Source organism: Microtus oregoni, unplaced genomic scaffold (genome assembly GCF_018167655.1).
Source record: "Microtus oregoni isolate MIOR12 unplaced genomic scaffold, Mior012 000107F_ref0000227, whole genome shotgun sequence".
Lineage (NCBI taxonomy): Eukaryota > Metazoa > Chordata > Mammalia > Rodentia > Cricetidae > Microtus > Microtus oregoni.
This window is the reverse complement of record NW_024544725.1, coordinates 3,140,672-3,164,682: the sequence shown is the minus strand read 5'-3', so window position 1 is coordinate 3,164,682 and position 24,011 is coordinate 3,140,672. Positions and strand designations below refer to the sequence as shown.

The window sequence follows — 24,011 nt, the reverse complement described above, 5'->3', positions numbered from 1 at the left end:
AAGAAAGTAAGATCATAATTCTGGCTATGATGAGACAACAAATACTAAACATTTCTGGGTTGTCTTCAATTCTCAGAGAATATATGCTTGCTGTGTAGAGGATGCCTCAAGCCCATTTGATAGGTGAACAGCTTAGTTTCTACAACTCTCATTCTATCCTTTGAATGAAGAAAAATACTGGTACTTTAGGTTCAAGTTTTTCCTCAATGTTTGTGATGATAGGCATAAAGTACTTACTTGTTCCATACGGTGGTTTAAAATCTGTTCTCATAATTATAGCATTCAATAAAAATTCTCTAAGAACAGGAGAGATGTGGAAAGCACTTGAGAGTGTGACTCCAACCCAGGAGATCTGGGAACTCCCACAGCCAAGTAAAACAGATATTCTTAAATTATTTATATAACTAGTAAAAAGCATTAATTTTACTATAATAAGATAAACAGAAATTAGTTCCATTCCATGTACAAATGTCATGTGAAAAACTCATTAAAAGCCAGGGATTATAAAATCAAATACTCCTATTTGCAAATACTGAAATTATTCTTTGTTGACTCCTTCAATAACAAAGGAATGTATGTTTAACTTAGACTAAAAAAAAATACAGCAATTTCCCTGAGCATAAACTCAGTTCCCCAAAATTGAATGTATTAACAGGGGTTTAGTCATTTTCAGTATGTTTTTGATCATATAATACAGTAATGTTATGTTTTTGTTGGGAAAAATTTAACAGTTTCCAAAAGAAAAGGAGAGAGCAGTACAGTAAAATATCAGAACCCAAAATTTACATCCACAAATTAACTTAGACTTACTGAATGATGTACAATATTAAGGCTATGTTCTACCAATTTAAAAATAAATAAATATGCAGGAATGCCAAATCATCAGGAAAACATTTAAAAGCAGTCCAACTTAAAGTTTCAATAAATTAAAATCACTGGCTTCAATTGTCCAATCAAACAACTTAATCACTTTTCCATCAAAAGCAGCTAAACTGCAGTTTTATGCCTTCTCTTAACAAGCAAAGATGGTTAATGAATGTGGAAATCCAGTAAGACCTGGTACACTACAATAGAAAGCAGGGGCTAGGAGTGATCAGTGACAAGGACAATGAAAGCAGGGAAATAACCTAAACATTAAGTAGCACCGGAAGTCTGTTTTTTTTTAAAGATTTATTTATTATGTACACAGTGTTCAGCCTTCACGTATGCCCGCATGCCATACCTGGGTTTGAGTCGGGGGTGGGGGGGTGGTATTATATTTGGGATAGATTACTTGAGCATTTGTCTTCAAATGGTTGAGAAAATTCTCTGCATTATATAGAGCAAATACTCTGAAGATGACTGAAAAACATTTAAAGCTCAGCATTGCAATTAATAAAAGACAAACATTATGGTCTCTGTCTTATAAATCTAAATATAAGAAGGGTTTTTAGGATATTCTATATTACCTATGAAAAATGTAATTATATAGCCATTATTTTTATATTGTTATAATAACCATATCCAATCACAAATTTTGGCATAGGTTATAAGAAATAATATTGCTTATACTTATATCCACTTATCATTACTATTTAAAATAAATAATGTCTATATTACATGGACTGATGTGTTAACAAATACATATGACTATCATGCAGAAAGTTCTTAGGTTTCATTTTGTTTGTTTGCAACAGTGTCTTGCTATGTTATCCAGGCTGGCCTAGAACTCATTATATTGCCCAAATAAGCACCAAATTCATGGCAATCCTTCTGTCTCAGGCTTTCCAATGCTGAGATTGCAAGCATACTTCATCATAACTAATGCTAGAAAGGCTTTACAATTATTTCCAGAGGCGGACATACAGAATCATAGTTAGATGTTTCTAAACTGAGGTTTACAAATAAATATTTAGTTTTCAAAGGAGAAGTATGCTCATTGTAGACTTGTATCCAGACTTTTGTCAAGATTTCGGGGGTAAAAATTGTTGCTTTCATGTAAAGAAGGATCTGAAAACCTTTGTTTACATTATAATGGTGCTTTTCAATTCTTCGATGTTTGTAGATTATCCTGCATGGATAGAAATCACAAGACAGCATCTTACTAGATATGTTGTTAAAAATCCTTACTGATGATTTAAAGTTAATCTCAAAAAAGATGTCATCAAAACTTGAGAATTATTTTCTTTACTGCCGACAGAGCCAACAACATGTCAGGTATACAGAATGCATGTATTGTTTTCCCTTTTCTTTTACAGGAAATACACAGGTTCCTCCACTGCTTATTACTCTACATTCAGTGCTTGCACTGTCAGTTCCCATTCTCTGTTTCCTGCATTTGTCCCTCTCTTGATTCAAAACCATCCCTTTAACACATCATTCCTAATTAGATGATTAGTGCTTGGAAGGGCAGGAGAGAAGTCATTTGCATAATTTAATCATAAAAAGAAGTTAAAGATACAGATTTTACTGTTCGTTTGTACAATTATCTTCTTCAGCCTGGGGGGCTGAGATATTAATGTGATTAAACAGTATTTCTGCAAACAGGCAACTGTGTGTCCTCTATTAAAGCAAGGCTGGAGGCAAATGAAAAATTAATTTTAGAAGACAATCAATTTTATTCTACATGACTGTAATAAATAACAGCCCATCTGTAGACAACTCATTAAGCCTTGGGAGGGTACATGTGTCACAAACTCTAAATGACACACAAGGCTGAATTTTCCACCAAAATAGAACTAGTAATAAATGGCCTACCAACTGCCATATCAGCCTAAGAAGTCAGCACAGAGGAATTTCTTAGAAACTGAAGTGTGTACAATGTCAGTCACAGTAACCCAGTTAATTGAGACCTCATTACAAAAGTTGCTAGAAACTGCTTCGTCTTATCCTGAAATTTTCTCTCATTTGTGCTCAGAAAGTGTGTGTGCACGTTTATTAATATGAACACCACTTAAGTAATGGCAAGGACTCACATTTGCAAAGCTTTTTTATGTGCTAAGAACTTGATATACACTATCTCAATTAATGGTAGAAATCCTGAGAGTTCTGTGAATAACATTTTCCATATTCTTCAATGAAAACTAAAAGAAGATGAGAGTGTCCACATGACCTGTATAATAATTACCTGGACATCCATTATTCAAGAGGAACTGTCAGTCAGAATCAGAATAACATACTCTTAAAGTAAAGCAATAAATCTTTCTAAAATAGAACATTTCCCAAAGTAAATATATGCAATTATAAGAACTCACAGTTACACTGAGAAAACAAGAAACAGAAAACATTTCTATTACTTACAATCACATACTATGTTTGGCACCGTGAGCGATAAAAACACCACATCAGAATGTTTTCAAGCGGAGGAATTTACAAAATACTGCTACTTTGGGGAGCAAGAAACATAAACACCTACCTTAAAACTTAAACATTGTGCGCGTGCGCGCGCGCACACACACACACACACACACACACACACACACACACACAAGTATATGACAAACATCCTGCAAATCAGAGTTTAGAAAGATCACTGAATATGAGAGAATTACTCCTGCAGAGGTAATTCTTTAGATAGCTATTTAAACATTGCTCTTTCAACAAGACCTTGAATGGGGTAATTATTCTTGGGAAGGAATCTCAACCTCATTGTTTTCTGATATCAATTTCCTTGAAAAGTTTATATTATATCATTGCACTTCCATTCAGTTTCTTTAATTTTATTTTTGAGATTATAATATAATCACATCATTTCCTCCTTCCCTTCCTCTTTTCAAACCTTTTCATATGCCCCTTGCACTTTGTCAAATTCATGGCTTCTTTTTTTATTAATAGCTATTATATGCATACACACATACAAAACACAAACACACATGTCCCTAAATACATCCTGCTCAGTCTGTGTAATTATACTCATATGTATGTTTTAAGGGATGACCTTTTGTACTGGACAACCAATTTGTGTGCTCTAAGACTGTCCCTCACATTCTCAGCATCCCTTCGTTACCTATAGTTCTTTATGTAGAATCAAGCCTCCTAGGGTTTTCTGTATCCACTTTGGCATGTCTATTGGTGCCACTCTACCAATGATTCATGTTGAAGAAATTCTTCCCATCAGATTTGAAATATTAGAGATGTGTAAGTACGTGTTTCTCTACTTTACTTTTGTGCAACAGATATTAGGGTTCAAGGATCTAAAATAGTCTATGATGTTTTGAACTGCTCTTCCTGACTGAGATAGCCCAGTTTTTAGTGTGTACATATGCTTTTTTTCAGTGCTAAATAAAGAGGGGGAAATTTTTTTTAATCAATCCAACAGAGCTAAAATAAAATAATTACAATGGAATTGCATTTTTGCCTTTAAACAGGAGTCTTAATAGCAGATGTTACTACATCTGGCTTCCCTTGTTATTCTCCAGCTGCAGAAATTAAAACTCACTCAGAATCCGTTACAGAATCTAATGGGAGTTTGCAAATGCTGACCAAACCCTTCTTCCCAACTACTCTATTAGGATATCAGGTGATGGCTGGGTAAGCCACACCAGAGCAAATTTGTTTCCTAGGTAATTAGCAAGGAATTAAGATTGAGGTCACAAACTTCTTAGCTTTTCTCAGCAATGATTTCACATGAGAACCTGATTGAAAGCTTAACTGTTTCCTCATCATCAAACCTCCAAGGTCGCTGAGCCCCTGAAAGTACACTAGGAGTGCTTTTGAGAAGTAATAACTAGAGCAAGGGCTTCTTAAGTAACTTCCATGCGAGGTTAATAATGCATAAGTCAGAAAACAGCAGGTGTTAAATATATATTGATTTGGCTTCTGCCACTTTGAATGCATTATGAACTATCCATAGGTAAGGAATGGTGACTACTTCATAGGTATACACTGTGCTAGATTTGTATAGTATTTTGCTTAAAAAATAATGATATAATAAATGAAAGTATTAATTTACTCTTCATGAAGAGATGGCACACTAATAGCTTCAATAAATACACACCATGGAACCAATAATATTCCTGATATAGAAACAATTTATAATAAAACTTGTTGTAGCTTCCATTGTCAGATAATATTAACATTACATAATGGAAGCCAAACACTATATCAGTGACTTAGAAAATGTTACATTTCAGAATATTCTACAAATACAGCTTATCTAAAGCATGGCACATTTGTGGCAAATTGTAGATTATTTGTTTCAATATCCAAACCTTTATGATGTAGTGAATATGGCTTGCTTTAAAAACTTTTCAATAAAGGTGAATTACCAGACTTTTGGATTCCAAGAACTTGAAGAACTTAGCAAATAGGAGTAATGTTAACAAAACAATCCCTGATAGCACAACTATACATAGTAGAAATCTATAAAAATAGATATTGACTTCTTTTTTAATCCTTAGCTATTCTAGAAAAATGTAAATGTAGACACTACTGAGCATCACACCTGTATTTGCACTTCTTGGCATCCTCTCCACCAGGAATCCTGCCATCTTACTTCAGCCACTCAAGCCATGGCCATACCCTCCACACTGGAACCATCATAACTGCACCTGGTGTCTCTAGCTCTGTGGTCATTGCTGACTGTATTTCACTCCTTTCCGTGTTCCAAGGCTGAAAACACTTTGAACTTTTCGATTTTCACTCCCATTCTTTCGCTGTCTCTCATCTTGCTATCCAACAACTTACAATACATTTTCATTTGTTGTAATTATCTATTACAAAAATACTCAATTCTCTTGCCTCTTTTGCTTTGTTATGAAACTGCCTTGATGACAAAATGACTGTTCTTATAAAATCTGATTAGCTAATGACTGCATCAGTATTCAGGCAGTTCTACGTGGTGAAATAAAAACACAAAACCTCATTGATCTTTTAAATTTATGACCACAAAGATCAATGGACATGTAATGATGCCTGCCTTTTTCAGTACTGTATTTACCCCGAAGGCTATTTCAAATTTTCCTTGTAAATCCTTCTTTTTATTACCTTCTTTCCACACCTCTTTTTCAATCCTTATTTTCAAATAATGAACTATTTCCACTTCACTAAAACAAAATAATTTCCTTGAAGCCACAATAACTTACTAACTTAAATCTCTATCCACATTTCTAGCTTCCCCACGTATGAACATATACTTACTGATCTGGGTTCCACCTAGTGATAAAGTCTCTATTTTTTCCCACTTCCTACCTAATCTCTGACTATAGAATGTCACCAGCAATACTCCCCCCTTGCCTACCATATCATTTTGCGTTGGTTTATTTCTACTGGGTTATTATTATTCATAACAGCAAATGCTGTTATGTCTTCCAACGGAATAAAAAAATCTTAAAAAGTTCTTGACCCATTCGCTTCTATACTTATCATCATGCACTTTCAATCTGATTTTTTTAAATCACTCCTTCACTCCTGCCTTAAATGTATTGTCACTTGCTGCGATCTCTCTCTCTCTCTCTCTCTCTCTCTCTCTCTCTCTCTCACACACACACACACAACCACATCCCACTTGAACTCTATTCTCAACCTAGCCACCAGAGTGACAATTTAAAAACTTAAAATAAATAAATAAATAAATAAAAACTTAAGTCTTATATCCTTTCTTAAAACCTGGCAACGTAATCTTTCCCCCATTATGTAAATTCCTGGTGAACGTTAAAGACCTCCAAATGCCTCAAAGGGACATGTGTAAGCAAACTCCATCATTACCATCATGTTCCCTTTCCCAGTTCTATTCCCTCACTCCACCTATAACCATACTAGCATTCTCATGTTCTTCAAATACACTGGAAATGCTGCTGTTTTACGTCTTTGGGTCAAAATGTTTCCTCAACCTTTGGCATTCATTCCCTGAAATTCTTTCATGCTAACACCCTTCCCCTTCAAGCCCGTAAACAAGTCTCACATTCTCAACATGAGCTACAAATCCATGTTACTTAAAATTTCAACTGACTCCAACCCCCTTTTCTGGCTCTGATTTTATCCATAGTACTTACTACCTTCTAACATGCAATGGAATCTGCTTTCATGTGGTGCACTCCATTTGTTTATTTTTAAAACATGTACAAAAGGAAGAACGCCTAACAGAAGGGAGATCTCATACCTATTTGGTAAAGAAGGATGGGAAGAAAAGAGGAAGGGAGTGAAGGAGGGGACAAAGAGGAAGGGGGTTCGGCTTTCATCTCTTTTTCTATGCAAAACACTAACCAAAAGCAACTTAGGCTTATATATCCAGGTTACAGTCTATCATTGATGAAATTCAGAGCAAGAACTGAAGCAGGAAATTGAATTCGAAACAATGGAAGTGTTCTGACGACTTGCTTACTATCTAGCTAATACCTTTCTTATATAGCCCAGGTCTACCCGCCTAGGAATAGTACCACCTGCAGCAGAATGGGCCCTCCTACATCAATCTTCAGTCAAGACAGATCCCCAAGACAGGGACTTATCTAGGCAATACCTCAATCTAAGCTCCATTGAATATGACTCTATATCATGTCAAATTGAAAGATAGAGGTAACTAGGACAGAGAATAATCTCTGCATATTTGCATGTATTGTATTTACAGTAGAATTGAAACCTCTCTGAAGGCACTTACACATCACAGAATGACATTTAAACAGAAGAAAAAATTGTTGTGATTCATAAATCCTTTCAATATTATGTTTTGATTAATTATTGCAAGTTCTGCACACTTTCTTGGCTATTGTTCCTTCCTATTTTAAATTTAGAATACTTTTTGCTGATTCTCCAAACTTTCTATGCATGCATAAGTAAATAAGTCTTGCCAGACATGGTGATGCATGGTTTTAATTCCAATACTTAGGAGACAGAGACAGGGTGATCTCTATGTATTCGAGACCACCACGATTTATATGGAAAATCCCAGGTCGACCCAGGCTACATAATGAGATTCTGTCTCAAGAAAGAGAGGGAGAAAAAAGGACAGAAGAGGGAGGAAGAGGAGAAAGAAAGGAAGAAGGAAGGAAGGGAGGGAGGGAGGAAGGAAGGAAGGAAAAGGAAGGAAGGAAGGAAGGAGAAGGAAGGAAGGAGAAGGAAGGAAGGAAGGAAGGAAGGAAGGAAGGAAGACTCTCTATCCAAATGAGTTTTGTTACTCTATTTATAAAAATAATTAAATGGTGTTGTTTCTATAAGGACAAGCACCTTAAAGATATTCTATTGAAGTTTTTGAGTAGTATTTCTCCTAGTTTATCTCCACTTGTCAGCACTAGAGATTTCATAAATGCCTAACTACCTAGAATAATTCACAACTACCTAATCTTATTTGCTCAAGTCCATCATTGCAGGCAGCATAGAGAGTACACTGTACCATAGCAGGCACAAAAGGTTTGGGTTCTCAAATTACCTCTCTTTACTAGACTGTGTGCCCTTAAGCAATTCATTTTACTTACTTACATTTCCGTTTTCTAACCTAAATTTGAGATCAAATGATCTATTTCATACAATTATAGTGATGATTAAGTGCAAATATGGAGCAGTTTTGCAGCCTATGAACTTCTGCATGGATATATTATTATTCCATAGTAGCATTGAAAGCTTTATTACTGTCATGGATAATGCTGATTAGCATTGAGTGGGAGAAGTCTAAATGACTCAAAATGTTAACCAAAGACACCATATGCAAAGTGACCAGACATCTTGTTAGCTAAATTTTGCTAGTAATACCTCTCTAGTAATTTTAAACTGTCAGATATATTTCCAGACTAAAAGTGTGTTTTCATATTAAAACTTTACTATTAAGGAAAGAAATGATTTAAAAAAGCAACCTTGACATTTTTACTTCAAGTTTTAATGCTATATAATCTTGAATGCAGTAATTAAAATTACTTCCTAAAATACAAACCTATTCACCATTAGATTCAATATAAATTTCACACATATACCCAAAACCAAATTTTAACCCTTTGTAGAAACTTCATACTAAAAATGTGTTTCAAAAATGTACTATTGCTGGACTCCAGGAGTTCAACCCAGGGCTTACCTGTGGAACTTTGTATCTACTTTCATCAGTTGCTGAATGAAGGTTCTGTGATAACAATTAAGGTAGCCCTCAATCTTATTTCTAGGGGAAGGGCAGTTAAGTTACCCTCTCCATTATTGCTTAGATTCTTTGTTAGAGTCATCCTTGTGGGCTTCCTGGGAATTTCTCTATTGCCTGGTTTCTCACTAACCCCTATCAGTCATAGAGAAGAAGGAGCAATATTATGAGCAAAGGGGCCAAGACCATGATGGGGAAACCCACAGAAACAGCTGACCCGAGCAAGTGGGAGTTCACTGACCTCGAACTGACAGCTGGGAAACCAGCATAAGACTGAAGCGTCTAAATGTGGGTGTCAGTTGTGTGGCTTGGGAAGTTTGTTGGGCCACTACCAGTGCAACTAGTATTTATCCCTAGTGCATGAACTGGTTCTTTGGAGCCCATTCACTATGGAGGGATACCTTGCTCAGCCTTGATATAGGGGGAGGGCCTTGGTCCTTTCTCAAGAGATGTGACAGACGTTGTTGACTCCCCATGGGAGGCCTCACTATGTCTATGGAGTGGATGGGGTGTGTGGTAAGGAAAAGGTGGACAAGCTAGAGGATAGGAGGGAAAGGGAACTGGGACTGGTATGTAAAATAAGATTGTTTTTAAAAATGTACTATTGCAAGCTATACTCAAGCTAATAGTAGCAAGATAACTTCTCAAAGATGCATTCATCAATATTATATAATTTCTTTAAAGTAACATTTTCTACAATGTTAAGTTGTCTGGTTTTGTCTTTTGTTTTTTGTTTGTTTGTTTGTTTATGGTGTTTGTTTCTTTATGACAGGATCTCATTATGTAGACCTGGTTGGCCAGGAATTCTCTTTTGTAGCCCAAGTTGGTTTTGAACTCACAGAGATCTGCTTGCCTCTGCCTACACTTTTAGTACATTAACTTGTTTCAGCTCACCACTAGAATAAAATTACCACTTAAAAAGATATCCAGAGGCAGTATATAGTTAGGTATTAAAGCACATGTTCAGTATGTGTAAGACCCTGAGATTGATCCCTAGCATGAGAGATTCATTCAAAAACTCTGTGAAAAAGTCTCCACCAATACATTCTACACTGCCTACATCCTAGTTTATCCTAGTTTTGCATGAGAGATATTGAATCAAGTTTTCTATGCACTTATGTTTTAATAGCTTAATTCCTTGCCCCATGCCCAAATAAAGCTATGACAGTAATAGCCTGAAACAAAACAAATACAGCATGCCTCTCTTTAAGATCATGAAACCAATTGGAATAAGAATGTTGCACTCTACTGCTTCTTTTTTGATATGTTTATATCAAATACTTATATATTTTTCTCACTAATATAAAAAAGACCTAAACAGAGGAGTTTCTTTATTATATTTACATTTTGAAACCAGCAGTATTCTTAGAAATTTAAAAAAAAATCCAAGGAATGAAACAAAACGAAATCACCAAACTGAATGCACAGCAGAGCAGTCATTTGTTCAAAAGAACTGCAAAAAAAAAAAATAGAACTTCAGACCGTGACAGAGTGGTATTACAGAAAAAAACTCACAAAAAGAAGAATGCTCCTAAAATAATAATAAAAAAGTAAGTCCTTAGTGTTGCAAGAGCAAATCTAAAACAACTACAAATGTGAGAGTGTAGCTATATCAAACGAACTTACAGTAATTAAACTCTGAGTTATTATTCTCTTCAGAGGTCACAATGTCAAAATAATTGCTCTTGCTGAGACGTGATCAACATCATGATCGTTTTGTTTCTTTCCTGAACTACAATTTGAGAATGAATTATTCCGTCCATAAAGCAGGAATACTTCCTAATACTCTGATTTGGAACTATAAGCATGAATTGTCCTTTAATCTGTAAGTCATAATTCCTCTGGTGGCCTCAAGTGTTTGTTTTATAAATAGAAGATTGTCATTTAGGGTCTGTAAGCTCAGGGCATCATGTTAAATTAACAACTGGCTCCATGAAATCTGCCAAATTTACGACAGGCTACTAGTATATTATGAGTACTAACATAGCTCTTTCCACAGCCAAAATAAGAGTAATTTCGGGAAAAATATACTAAGTTAGTGACCCAATCCATATTTGTTAGCTGCGACACATATGCTGTAGTTGTTTAAGTAATTGTTTCTGGTCGACCATTGTTACACTACAGGACTTGTAGGGTTTTGTTATTTTAGCTGTGATACATATTCTGTATGTGTATATATATATATATATATATATATATATATATAGAGAGAGAGAGAGAGAGAGAGAGAGAGAGAGAGATTAATACTTTGCATTGATATGGGTCTTGGTTTATTGATACAAATTTAAGGTCAATTTTGTTATGTGTATATTTCTACTCTTGATTAAGGCATTGTGTTTGTGCAGCTCATTTAAAAAATGTAATGTATAATTTAAAACTACAGATAGTTAACAAATAGTCATCTATAGTGGTCAAGCTTGCAGTCATGTTACTTTGGTTTTCTAGATGTACAGAGATATATTTCAGATGGATAGTTATTAAGACTAACAGAATATGGCATTTAAAATGTTAAAGAACTTGGGACTTTTCATAACAATGAGACTCATCTGCTCCTGGCAGCACCAATTACTTCAAAAGGAAAATGGGCATCGAAGAGGCTGCTTATGGAGTTTGTTAAACAATCCATTTGGACACAAAACTGCTCTTGCCTGGACTGCTTGATGTTATGCTGTATGAACGGGACATGCAGGACCCACAGAAAAAATGACCGCTGAACTTGCCTACAGGTGAGACAGTCCGTCAGGGTTTCTGCTTCATGAAAGAACTGTCACACATTTTGCAGGACACAGAAAAAAGCAACTCATGACCTTGCCAGTACAAGGCATAAGAGATCTTTAAATTTCCTGCTTCATGGAAATATCTGACAGATACTATGGGCCAGTAGGCTGAAGATGGGAGCCTACAATGTTACAGAAGAACTTCAGGTAACTGTCCAGGCAGCGAGATGTCTCTGTCAATTCTCGAGTTTTGTAAGTTGTTCATAATGTACTTCCTGTTAACTTAGATAATATTATATCCTTTGGGAGTCTTTAATGGAATTGAGGAATAGATAGTTATAGTTTTTCTTAGTTGTGATAAAAGATAAAGTAGATATAAATATTGTAACTATAATTCTTGCTTGATAACTGTTTTGCATATTTAATTTTACTATGTTAAATTTAAAGTCTTTCTTTTTATTTAGACAAAAAAGTAACTCACCAAGGCCAGCTGGACTGGGTTTGAAAAAGCATGGGATAAAACCAGACTCGCTGAACATAGCGGACAATGAGGACTGCTGAGAAGTCAAGAACAATGGCACTGGGTTTTGATCCTACTGCACATACTGGCTTTGTGGGAGCCTAGGCTGTTTGGATGCTCACCTTACTAGACCTGGAAGGAGGTGGGTGGTCCTTGGAGTTCCCACAGGGCAGGGAACCAGGTCTGCTCTTCAGGCTGATGAGAGAGGGGGAGTTGAATGGGGTAGGAGGAGGAATATGGGAGGCGGTGGCGGGGAAGAGACAGAAATCTTTAATAAATAAATAAATAAACTGCAAAATAAAAAAAAAGAAAAGAAAAGGTGATGTGAGGTTTCCCTCTACATGCTATGAATATAGCTGAAAGTTAATTATGTAATAAGAAAATTCAACTTAGTTTATCTGTAAACAAAAAAACAAGACTATCCATTTCATAAATAGCCTTGCACCTGACTGAGAAGCCATTGATAAAGGCACTGGGACTTGTTTTTACGGCATGTTCTGGCTTTTGGGACCCTAGTCTATATGGATGCCCAGCTCCCTAGGCCTGGATGTAGGGGGGGGCGGGGCTTGGACTTCTCACAGGGCAAGGTACCCTGCCCTCTCTCAAGCAGGGTGGGAGAGGGAGGAGGGGGTGTGGGGGAACGGGAGGGGATTGGGAGAAGGAAAGGAAGTGTAAATAATTGAATGGAAAAATAAAAAAATAAACAGCCTTGCACATAATAGGTTCTTACTAAATATATGCTGAAATGAATAACCAAATTAACTTAATAGGAAAACATCATGTGCTATAGATGTTATGTGTTCAAACTTTGTGCTCTAATTGGCTTATAAACTGAAACCAAAAACTAGTGTACTATGCATAAACTGTACTATGCAGTAAACTTTTTCTATGAATGAACTTCCTTTATGTCTTCCTCAAATAAAAACCTAGCAAATACTCATAAATTTTTCCTCAAAATAAATTTAGAAGTTTAGTAGATTACAGGCTATTTTCAAAATAGCAAGCTTCCCATTAACATCAATGTGTGTAGTGTGTGTGTGTACACTGGGAATAAATGTGTTATCCAAAGTTACTTATGTTTAAGGGTGAATGTCTTCTTAATAAACACAAATACCTTTTATCATTTCAGATTAATTTTTGAAATAAATTCTTGCACAGTACAACACGCCAAAAAATAAAACTCTGAGCTAGAATATTCAACTAATTTAAAACTCATAACAGAAATAAAATGAAGCTTCTTCACATGGAAGCAAAACGTTCATCTATAATTACATATTTAATATCTCCCACTATTTTAGCTTGATCTCCTAGTATTATTCTAAAGAGTGCAAAACATCCTAGTGTTTACTAATATATACATGACTCAGATATGGCTATGAAAATTTGGGATTACTTGACAAGTGTTAGTACAAAACATTTATAATCTCAAATATTGTTTAAGTTAGTAACTATGATGAGAGATAATGTGATTATATACATGTGATAAATATAGAAATGAGTACATAATACATCCACAAAAATAGTAGCTCTTATATGCCTTGATATCATATGGTATATAATTCATAATTACTAAACACACAGCAAAGTAAATCTGATCAATAATGCAGGATCAAAATGAATGATAAAGCATTTCTGTCTCATTTATTTAAAACACAAAACTTAAATAACTAATTTTACAAATGCCTTCAATAAGTCAAAAAAGAGAGTCCTTGAAGTCTGACATATATCTTCAAATGAACTTTTAGGTGACAACAACTGGGTAGAACTAAATTTCTTAATACTGAACTTAATGGAAATTGTATCAAAGTCAAGTTTCCCTAATATTGATACTGTTATATAGAAGAAAGTTTTAGTGTTTATATGTATATACTTTCATAAGGATAGTCATCTAACATACATACAAAATAACAACTTATGGGTAGCTATGTTAAGCTTTTTTATGAATAATCTAATAGGGCATTAAACTCCACTATCTTTGGCCCACAGTATAGCTCAGGGTAGAGTACTTGCCTAGCAAGTATAAGGCTCTAGGGTCACTCTCCAGTAACACTGGGAAAAAAAACTGACTTATAATTCTTAGAATAGGGATTGTGTTGGCTTCATTTATATACTGCACTACTGAAGGCCAAAAAGAGATGATGATACAGTTTTACCCAATGACTGTGGAGTTGTTTTAATGACTTTATTTTAGTACAACAGAGTATCACACAACTGATAGAGAATATAAATAATGCATTAGTGGTATAATAATTTAAATTTATCCAACTACTGTTTGTTATGACAGTACCATGTTATTTAGACAAATGTGGGAAACAGAATTCTACCAAAATATCTGAAAGCTCTGAATCTAACATATTGCTGTAAGCTATAATGGTTATAACTGTTAATCCAATACACCTTTTATACAAACCCATAAACACATGAGTGGAAAAATAGCACAGATGTTCATCTCTAATGCAATTTCCATTCAATTTCCTAAGTGCGGTCCCTGTGTGCAAACTAGCTTAACGTTATGTTTAGCTTGCAAATTCTTTTAATAAATAATGAATGCAATAAAACTAGAAGATCAATGGCAAGCTGAGAAATCATATAAAAAAAGCCTTTTGTGTTCAGGCTGTTGCCCATTTCAAACTTTAATCCAGAGACAGATCAATATTACTTCTTTTTTTTTCTTTTTAACCCATCACATAAATAGCACATAGACCAAATGTAACTTAAATGCTGTTACCAGTTGCCAGAAACCTGATAAGATCATAGGACACAGATGCAATTGAATGTTCAATACCTTAACATACACACTGCACTATATAGTAAGCAATAAATTGGTATAGAAATGAAAAGGGTCATACAGAAATAAAACCTCTGTGTGTCATTATTTTAGAAACTTTCCAATGCTATTTATTTTCCAGTAGTGCAATTAAAAACTTTTCAATAGGGTTTTCACTAATATATTAAATAATCACAATGGCCAAAAGAGTACATAGATAGAAATAATTTCAAACTCAAGGTTCCTATGTAAAAAGAATTTTTAATTTTCAAAACTAATTTTAATTGATAGAATACATTATTCCTTTAATTAGGTAATGGGGAAGATACTTCATGTAAATTTGAGTTAGAATATTACTGAGACTTCAAATTAATTGGGGAAAATGAATCATGTTTCTTAGTATACTTATGTTTCCATTAGAGAAGGAAAGATGGAATCTTGTCTTATCAAATCATTTAGACAAGCATTTGCTGTTTGAAAAGAGGGACCCAAGTCAAGTACCACATGTGCTGCACTAATGTACCAGTCTAAAGAACTAAATAATTTTATGGCATTAGTCTTCTTCCATTTATTAATTCTTGCCTATTTAGAACATTAGAACACTTCCCCTGGGCTTTCAGTAAAAGAAAACATTAAGAAGTCATAATTTATAACAGAACATAATTCATGTCAAAGAATCTAATTCAGCGTATTAGGCTGATACCTTTGTATGTGTATTTATGAGAGTTTTACGGCATGATTACAAATGATTTTACACTGGACTTAAAATTTCAGGGTTATCTCTTACAACTGCACACTTCGTGTAACTATAAGTAGCAGTTATGTTAAGAGCAGAAATGAATTTAAATAATTTTGTAAAAACAATAAATACGTATCTGATTATATTCATTCCACAAATGTGGATGTGATGTCTAATATATACAAAGTATTAGGATTAGTGATGTTTTATGATTAATATTACTGAAGTGAAATAATGATTCCTTAGATTTTATTGTATGTAAAAAATTCAGTTACTCTTTAAATATGCTATATTCAATTTTATATAAAATAATTTATGTTGAACCTTGTATCCTCAGTCTTGGTATAATAATTTCACCAATTATAATATATAAGTTTAGCATTAAAAAAGAAAGAGATGAGACATCACAGTAAAGACATGCACAGGTTTTAAACAAAGTTTTAAGAACCAAGGTAACTATTCGGGTAAGTTCATAACTTTCTTTTCATACTTGACTATAGCACATAAGCCACATTTGAACCTCTGAAATCACTACCTGAAGAGAAAGTTTTGGAAAGATTGGTTATCTGAACCTTATCATTTCACATTGTTTCTTGATGTCCTAGTCAAATTAACAATACACTGGTGTTTAAAGAATGTTATAAATTTCTATAAAGAGAATCTCCTTCTAAAAACCTATTCATTATATATGCTGATGATGAAGTTCCAGGTGTTGCACATGCTAGTCAGGTGACAGACCATCAAGCCACACCCCCAGCCTTAAATGTTGCTGTCTTAAAATATATATTCTTTGCAAAATTAAACAAATCAAAGATGGAATTTCCTTTGAAATTTTTTTCATTTTCAAATATCTGATACTAATTTAAAAGTTGATCTCCTACAATATTGTCTCATCTGTGTTTCATGTCAGTTGACACTGTTATTTTTCTCTGAAAATCAATATAATGAGACAAGAGGTTAAATGTGAAAGGTAGGAAGTTATGATGTTTAGTGAAGGGAAGTAACTTCAATATAATTATATGAATGTCCTCTAGGTGTATGCATATGCTCTTCTCTAGTCTAAAATATTAAACTACAGACGTCACACTTACGGTTAAAAATGTTTTATGGTTCACAAAAATCATAATATAAATACATTATATATGCTAAGATGTAATAAAATTTTCTAAGGTTTTTTTCAGGCTCACAAAGTGAGGAAATGATTAATACACAATAAATAGACTGAAGGGGTTCCAAATCCCTTGGTAAAACTATATTGCAGCTGCATTAAGCCAACAGAAAGCTTATTAGTAAGGCTTTAAAAACTAACACCCTTCTATAATCAATTTGTATAGAGTATTATTCTACTTACAATGAAATTTTCAATGTGTTCCAATAATATATTACTAATTCTCATTTTTTGTTTCATGATTAAATATTAATGGACCAGCATTATGAAGCATCTACTCTCTATTTAGGTTTCTAATATATTGTTTTGCCATTTTAAAAATGGTAAAAAAAATAGTATGAAAATTAAAAATCCTTTTCAGAAAAATCTTATGACTGCTTTGATATTTTACTCTGATTTCTAAATAAAATAATATAAATGTAGTTGTTCTAGCAGAAAATGAAAAAAAAGGGATGCCGCCACTTTAAAAGCTTCAATCTCTTTGACATTGCTGGCAGTGTATGGGAACATTAATGCATCTGTCATGATAACAAGCTAAGAATAACATCTAGACATCAAACCGAGCAGAGAATCCATCTGAAGTGATTCATTCAGATCTGTCTCATTGATTTATTAAACACAGGGCAACATCTGCAGCCTCACAGAGCCGCTTGGTGAAATTAATGCAAGAACAATTCAAATGGAAAAAAGTGTAAAAGAGATAAATCAAAACACAATTTGCATGCAGTCCCACAATCAGGCTTATTGGGTGCAAATGTTCAATTTCCCTTCCAAAGCAAATGTGTTTAAATGTTGTTTTATCTTTGTAGAACTGTGTGATCTGAAGTGACAGTGAAGAGTTTTGCAGGTTGAGCTGGTGAAACGGAAAAAAAGGGGACGAAAAAAATGCTACTAGAGACCTTTTGAATATGCAACAAGAATATCATTAATACCTAATTGTTTTGCTTTCAGGATGACTTTTAGCCATAAACACAATATAGTCAATTTTAGATCAACTAGGTTGGTTTAAGCACATTTGAAATACATGAAAGGGAAAATTCCAAATAGCATTTATCTTTGGAAACACTATATTGCCAGCTGAAAAGTATTGTGATTAGGAATCATCACAATTATACTCATCTACAAGAAGCATTTTTAAGGCACCCAAACAAAATAAGATTACTTAAATAGCATTAAATAATTCAAACTTCATGACTTCTTCAAATAGCTGGAATTTTTTACATAAAAAGATATAAAAGACAATCACATTCTAATTACCTATTGACATTCATGTACTGTGTGTGCATTGAGAATAATATGACATATAAAGCTCCAAATATGTACTACTCTATCACGTGCCTCACCTAAGATGTACATATGTGAGGTAAACATGAACAGTCAGTCAGTAACTAGAGTACCTAGCTATTTTTAAAAAAAAAGTAGGAAGAAATGTACATTTAAAATGAAGATAAACATTAAAGTTTTATACATTGACATATGACTGCAATGCTATAATTGTAGTATTAACAGCATTCTCTTAATACAAGACTAAAGATCGCTGTTATGTGGCTGATTTTAAGAGACAATGACTACCTCATCTCCACTCTATGAAATAAGAGACATGCATTCATTACCCAGATTCATTTCTATAACAGTTTCATTATCTATGAAAATAGCTGTAATACTAAGTACCAACCCAGAAAAGTTACACAAGCTCTTTAAAAACTTGATGAAGCTGAATTTTATTGTCAATGCAAAACAACAGTCAACTATGTTACTCTGTATGGATTGTGAACGCTAACGGATGCATCGAGATTTAATGCAAAGTCAAATTCGTTGAGTGCTTACAATAACCATCTTTCTAGTATTTGAAAACAGTTTAAATATCATAATTGTCATTAAATTCACACTAAGTTACTCCAACATCAAAAAACCCACGTGTTCTGTGTATATACTGTCAAATAAAATCTAAGTGAACCATTGGGAATTTCAATTGTAAAGACAAATTTGTTTGAATAATGTCAAATAATGTCTCCAAATAATTATAGTAAGGCTTTCTTGATCATACACTCTTGTTTTTTACAATCATTTATTTAGCTATACTTGTGACTGAATAACAGTTAATTAATTGTTCCCCCAAATGAAACAAAATGCTGATCCTGAAATCTGACAATGTTACTTTTATGTAGGCAAGTCGGGTAAAATGAGATATCACTAGAATATATTGGTCTATTTGCATATTTAGTAAGAGCAATTTGTCATTCAGTATATGACTGCTCGTATACTAGGAAGAATGCAGTAAGGAAGATCCAGTACACAAAGAGTAGAGATTTTACACATAGGCTATCTGAATTTTCCATCTCTGCCATAAAAATTTCCAAGTTTTCTTGTAAAGCAATGAAACAAAAATGTCTTCAAAATCTTAAAAGAAGATATTTTTCCATAATTGGGGATCTTTGAATCATCATTTTCTTAAAAATTGTAAAAATAATGTCTTCATTACTAAGTTTCAAGTAAAAGAACAGAAAGAGAAATGTTGTACAGCCCTTTTCAAAGGAATCAGTGCAATGATAAAAAGTTCATCTTACCTAATAGAAAAATAAATGATCACGAGTTTTGTTGCACTATTCTCTAGCAGTTGAAGTGCACATAATTTCACAACTTCTTTTCTGAGAAGACAACATTGAGTGTTTCAACAACTGACTAAAATAAATGATACTAATAGAGTTCTTATCATGAGTACTATTAAAAATGGTTATATATACATATAGATATTGATCACTCATGTTACTTCAGTATGGATTGCACTGAACCATATCAAAAAGCAACTTCAAGGCAATACATTAGAGTTTCTGAAAATTAGAAATTTGAAATGATCAATTTTATATGAGATAACATAGAGAAGAGTACAAATTAAAACTAGTCAGGACACATACTCGTCACCACGTATTTGACAAAGAAGAAGAAGTATGCTTATTATTCAGGAAAAAATGCCAAAAGTATCATTACAATAATAGGCCTTCGACAGAATCTTATGAAATTATATCCATCAGTATGTGTTTACACTCAACTGAATGTATACTTTTTCCCCTGTACTCTCCTCCCCTTCAGCTTTAGCTAGAAGAGGTAAGTCATGAATCCTGAGGAAGAATCCTCTTTAGGCAAGTCTCCATTGGGAACATCACTCATCTTCCTGGGAATGTTTATTTGATCTCCCCTCCTTATGACAGAATTCTGCTCTTTTACTGCATTTCTTTTCTCTTAATGACCTTGTGTCTCACGGTCTTTATGCTATTATTCTGAACCTAGTGCCTATTTATACCCCTTAGTTTTCTTTTTACTGAATTAAAGCCACAGAAATATTATGGACCTGAACACTAACTTCAGATGGTATTTAAAGTAATAGATCATATAAACAATGACATCTACAGTTATGAAGCCTTTTTCATAAGCATCAAATTTTGCAAATTTATTAACACATTTATGAGGGTATTTGCATCAGTAAAATTTGCTCATGTTATTTTATCATTAATTAGATTCATTACAGTAATTGTACTTTTTCTCTATCAAAAATTATAATGTATTTGTTATATGTATTTCTGTCTGGTTGTTTTCCTCACCTTCTTTGTGTATTGTATACATAAAATATTTTTCATAATTTTCACAATTGTAGATTCTAATGCTTGCAAGACAATTATTCAAAACATATTATAAAATGTAACAGAATGCATGAAGCATTGTCACAAATTATTTCCTCATATTTAATACTTTCCTATAATTGTTTTATATAAAATCAAGTAAAACTGTTGGATATGAAAATTATAAGGAATAAAGCTTAATCAGATGAAAACAGTTACCTAAAACATATTATAGCAGAGTCCCAAAACAGTATAAAATTACCTATCTCAGAATACTAAGTAATTTATCATTTTTCTCTTTGGTATCTCTCAATTTAAGAAAAGTTCTTATTCATGAAAACAATCAAAATCACAATAAAATGATAACCTGTTTACTTTTAGAGTGAAACCCATAAATATTTTTCAAAAATGAATGAAAGAATCAATTATTCACAAAGGAAAATAATACCTGTATAAAGTTTTGCACTTTAGAAATGAACATTTGGGGGAGGGGAAGGGAGTCTAAGACAAGGAAAGGAGGAAGCAGAGAGATGGTGAAGGAGAAAGATGAAAATGGCTTTTCCTGTCTGCAGTTATTTGTCATGAGTGTGTCTGAATATCCGTAAAGGAATCACATGGCTTCCATCAGAACTTCTAGTAGCTCACTGAGTTTGTATATTAGTAATATTCTTTGCAGGCAAAATAAAATTTTTCGATTTTTTTATAAAATATTTCTATTTTAAAACCATGAAGGAGGTTTTCACCCTTTGAGTTTTAAAGCCATTAAGAAAATGTTCATCTTTGGAGTGCTTCACCCTATACCTTATGAAAAGTTCATCTATAAGCCAGGTTTGTAAGCCTCACATGCGAATCAGGTAGGAGCTTCCATAGGAACTGGTTTCTGTTCGGTTGCTTGCACACAGAAGATCGTTGCTCAAAAGAACAAGAAAGGATTCTCTTATAAGTTCTGTAGCACTGTTATTTATTGTACTAGTAAGCAACAGTTTGCCTATACATTGCCAGTACATTTCCGCTAAAGATTGCAATTTGGATTTTACAACTGACATGACAATGTAGTTGCAGTTTCAGTCCACAGACCCAGAAATGTAATCATTTAAAGTCATAGACCTCAGCAGAAGTTCTTTATAAAATGATAAACTATGTTACTGCTTTACAGCAAAGCTCTTTGCCCCCTTTTCCATCCATGAATTGCAATTTCTCCATTTGTATATTAATCTCATATGTCAAATGATTACTTTCTTGAGATATTGCCAGACAAGAAATGGAATAAACATTGAGAAGCCTAAATTATATTTTTGAATGTCAAATTTCTCCAAGTAGTTTCTTTTTCTTTTCATTCCCCTAAGTGGCTTCGGAGTGCAAATGAACATTTAGTCTCCAATATACTTCTAAACTGTGATATGGAGGGGATATACTTATGACCTGAGAAGCTATCTATTACTGGTTAAACAATCTTCTCTTAGGAGAAATGGGATTCTTCCAACTGATTTGTCTGCGGTGGAGGAGCTGGTAGATTCTCTCAACAAAAAAAAAAAAAGCCTACTAACTTCAGCACCAAGCTTCTGCCTAGTCTTAGCCCCAGTTTTTCATGCCCCACATTAACCTCTGCAGGTGGCCCAAAAGGGAGGATTCCAGGAAAATGGCATCTGTCCTAGCCGTTTTGTAAAAAATAAGACTGATCTACTTTCCCTTGCACCAGGGAGCTTTGCACAGCGGGCATGAGCATATGTCCTTACTAGAGGCACCTCTTCAAGACAGCGCGTGTCACAGGCACACACACACACACACACACACACACACCTCCACCATCACAGCACACGCATCCCATACACTTTCACAACAAACATACAGGATGGGGATCAAATCACCCTCTGAGATGGATTCTCGACTTCCGTTCCCCTGCAGCCCCTAAAGGCTGTATTCTCAGTTGCCAGCTTAGGAGCCCAGGTTACAGCTCAGCTAGCCCCCAATCACAACCACAACCACAACCCCAAGAAAGCCCTTAGTGTCCGTGTTCAGCAGAAAAACTGTCCGACCCGTATGGCCACAAAAGAGCAGGAAAGAACATCAAATAAAGAAAATAACTACCACAAGCAGCCAAAAAAGCCATGCAAGACATAAGCGAAAGACTGTAAAGTTTCAGTGGAGGATTGCAGCTGAAGTTTGTGCGGGACTCTTTCAGACTGGAGTCCTACCACTGAGCGCAGCCTAGAAAGGACTGCCAACTAATGAGCCCTTCTAATCCTCTCTACCCCGCCGAGAACAGTGCGAAGAAGCAGGACTTAGACTCTATAGACAAAGTTAGATGAGAGTGATAAGACATGCAGAAGAGGGTAAGAAGCGAGAGAGTCAAGAAATGATTGTCTCACCTGGCATTTGTGCAATCGGTGAACAAAGTTTCGAAGTCTTTTCTGGTGATGAGTTTGCAGCGGTTCACCCCTGGCTGAATGGCCCCCAGCCCACGAAGGATTCGAACTTGCTCCACAGTACACACCACAGGGGATATGTCCAGTCTCTTCAGTTTAGTGTACACCGTGTGCAACCCTCCCACCAGGTGCTTGAGGAAAAGATCAAAGACTTGCGGCAGGCAGATCAGTTCCTGGCCATCCATCAGGAATGAAGCCACCTTCACTCCGTGCATGTCGACCATCCGGCACTCGTTACTGTTGGTGTTGCTGCTGCCACCGCTGCCACCACCGATCCCGCCACCCCCGACACTGCCACTGTGATTATTGGCCATGAAACTGTTGATCAGATTAGGGGCTAGACGCGGGGGCTCCCCTGGAGACGAATACAGAGGTTCAGCTCGGAATAAACCCCCCGGGACGCCGGCGCTGCTGGAAGTTGCAGAGATCACCAGAGGTGCAGAGACAGCCATGGTCACTCTGTCTGGAGCCTAGCTCTTTGGGCCCTCGCTTACTCGCCCTGACTTCTCTAGGTCCCCTCGCACTCACTCACTGACTCTCTATATCTTTCTCAGGCACGTTCCCACTCTCAGAACAGTTTGTAAGTCAGAAGCAGGCTGGCTGCGGCTCCAGCTCATCCACCACCCTACACACACAGTGAGCTGCCTCGACCCACCGCGGCCCTAGAGCCCACCCCCACCACACCCCCTCCCAAGACTGGCAGCGCCCCCCAGCCAATGGGCCCCACCCCCTCAGCGCCCGCGTGCGCTGAATGGCTGCCGCCAGCGAGGGGTGGAGACTCCCCAGCCAGCCCCTGCCTACCTGAGGCCAAACGCGCTTTCAGTAAATGGAAGTGGAGCTTGAGAAGGGGGCAGTGTAGGACCTTCGCCAACCGCCTGGCCTTCTGAGCAGAGTCCGATTGTCATGCACAGGTCTCGGAGGAAACTAGGTTTCCAAGCTGTCTTCTCCCAAGTAGAGGATTAGTGGGGGCTCACAATCGGGACTAGAATGTGTTTCCTTCACCCCACACCTCCAGCCATCCCG

At 35.3% G+C, this 24,011-nt stretch overlaps 1 protein-coding gene across 1 annotated transcript in view; it reads right to left on the bottom strand.

Annotated features, from left to right (window-relative positions):
• The window catches only part of LOC121443471 (dachshund homolog 2-like), a gene marked incomplete at its 3' end in the record, with an annotated part of 382,748 nt that extends 359,308 nt beyond the window's left edge, over positions 1–23,440 (bottom strand). The window contains 1 exon segment of the mRNA XM_041645221.1: positions 22,932–23,440. Coding sequence (XP_041501155.1) covers positions 22,932–23,440 — 509 coding nt within the window.
• Between the last annotated feature and the right edge of the window lie 571 nt (positions 23,441–24,011).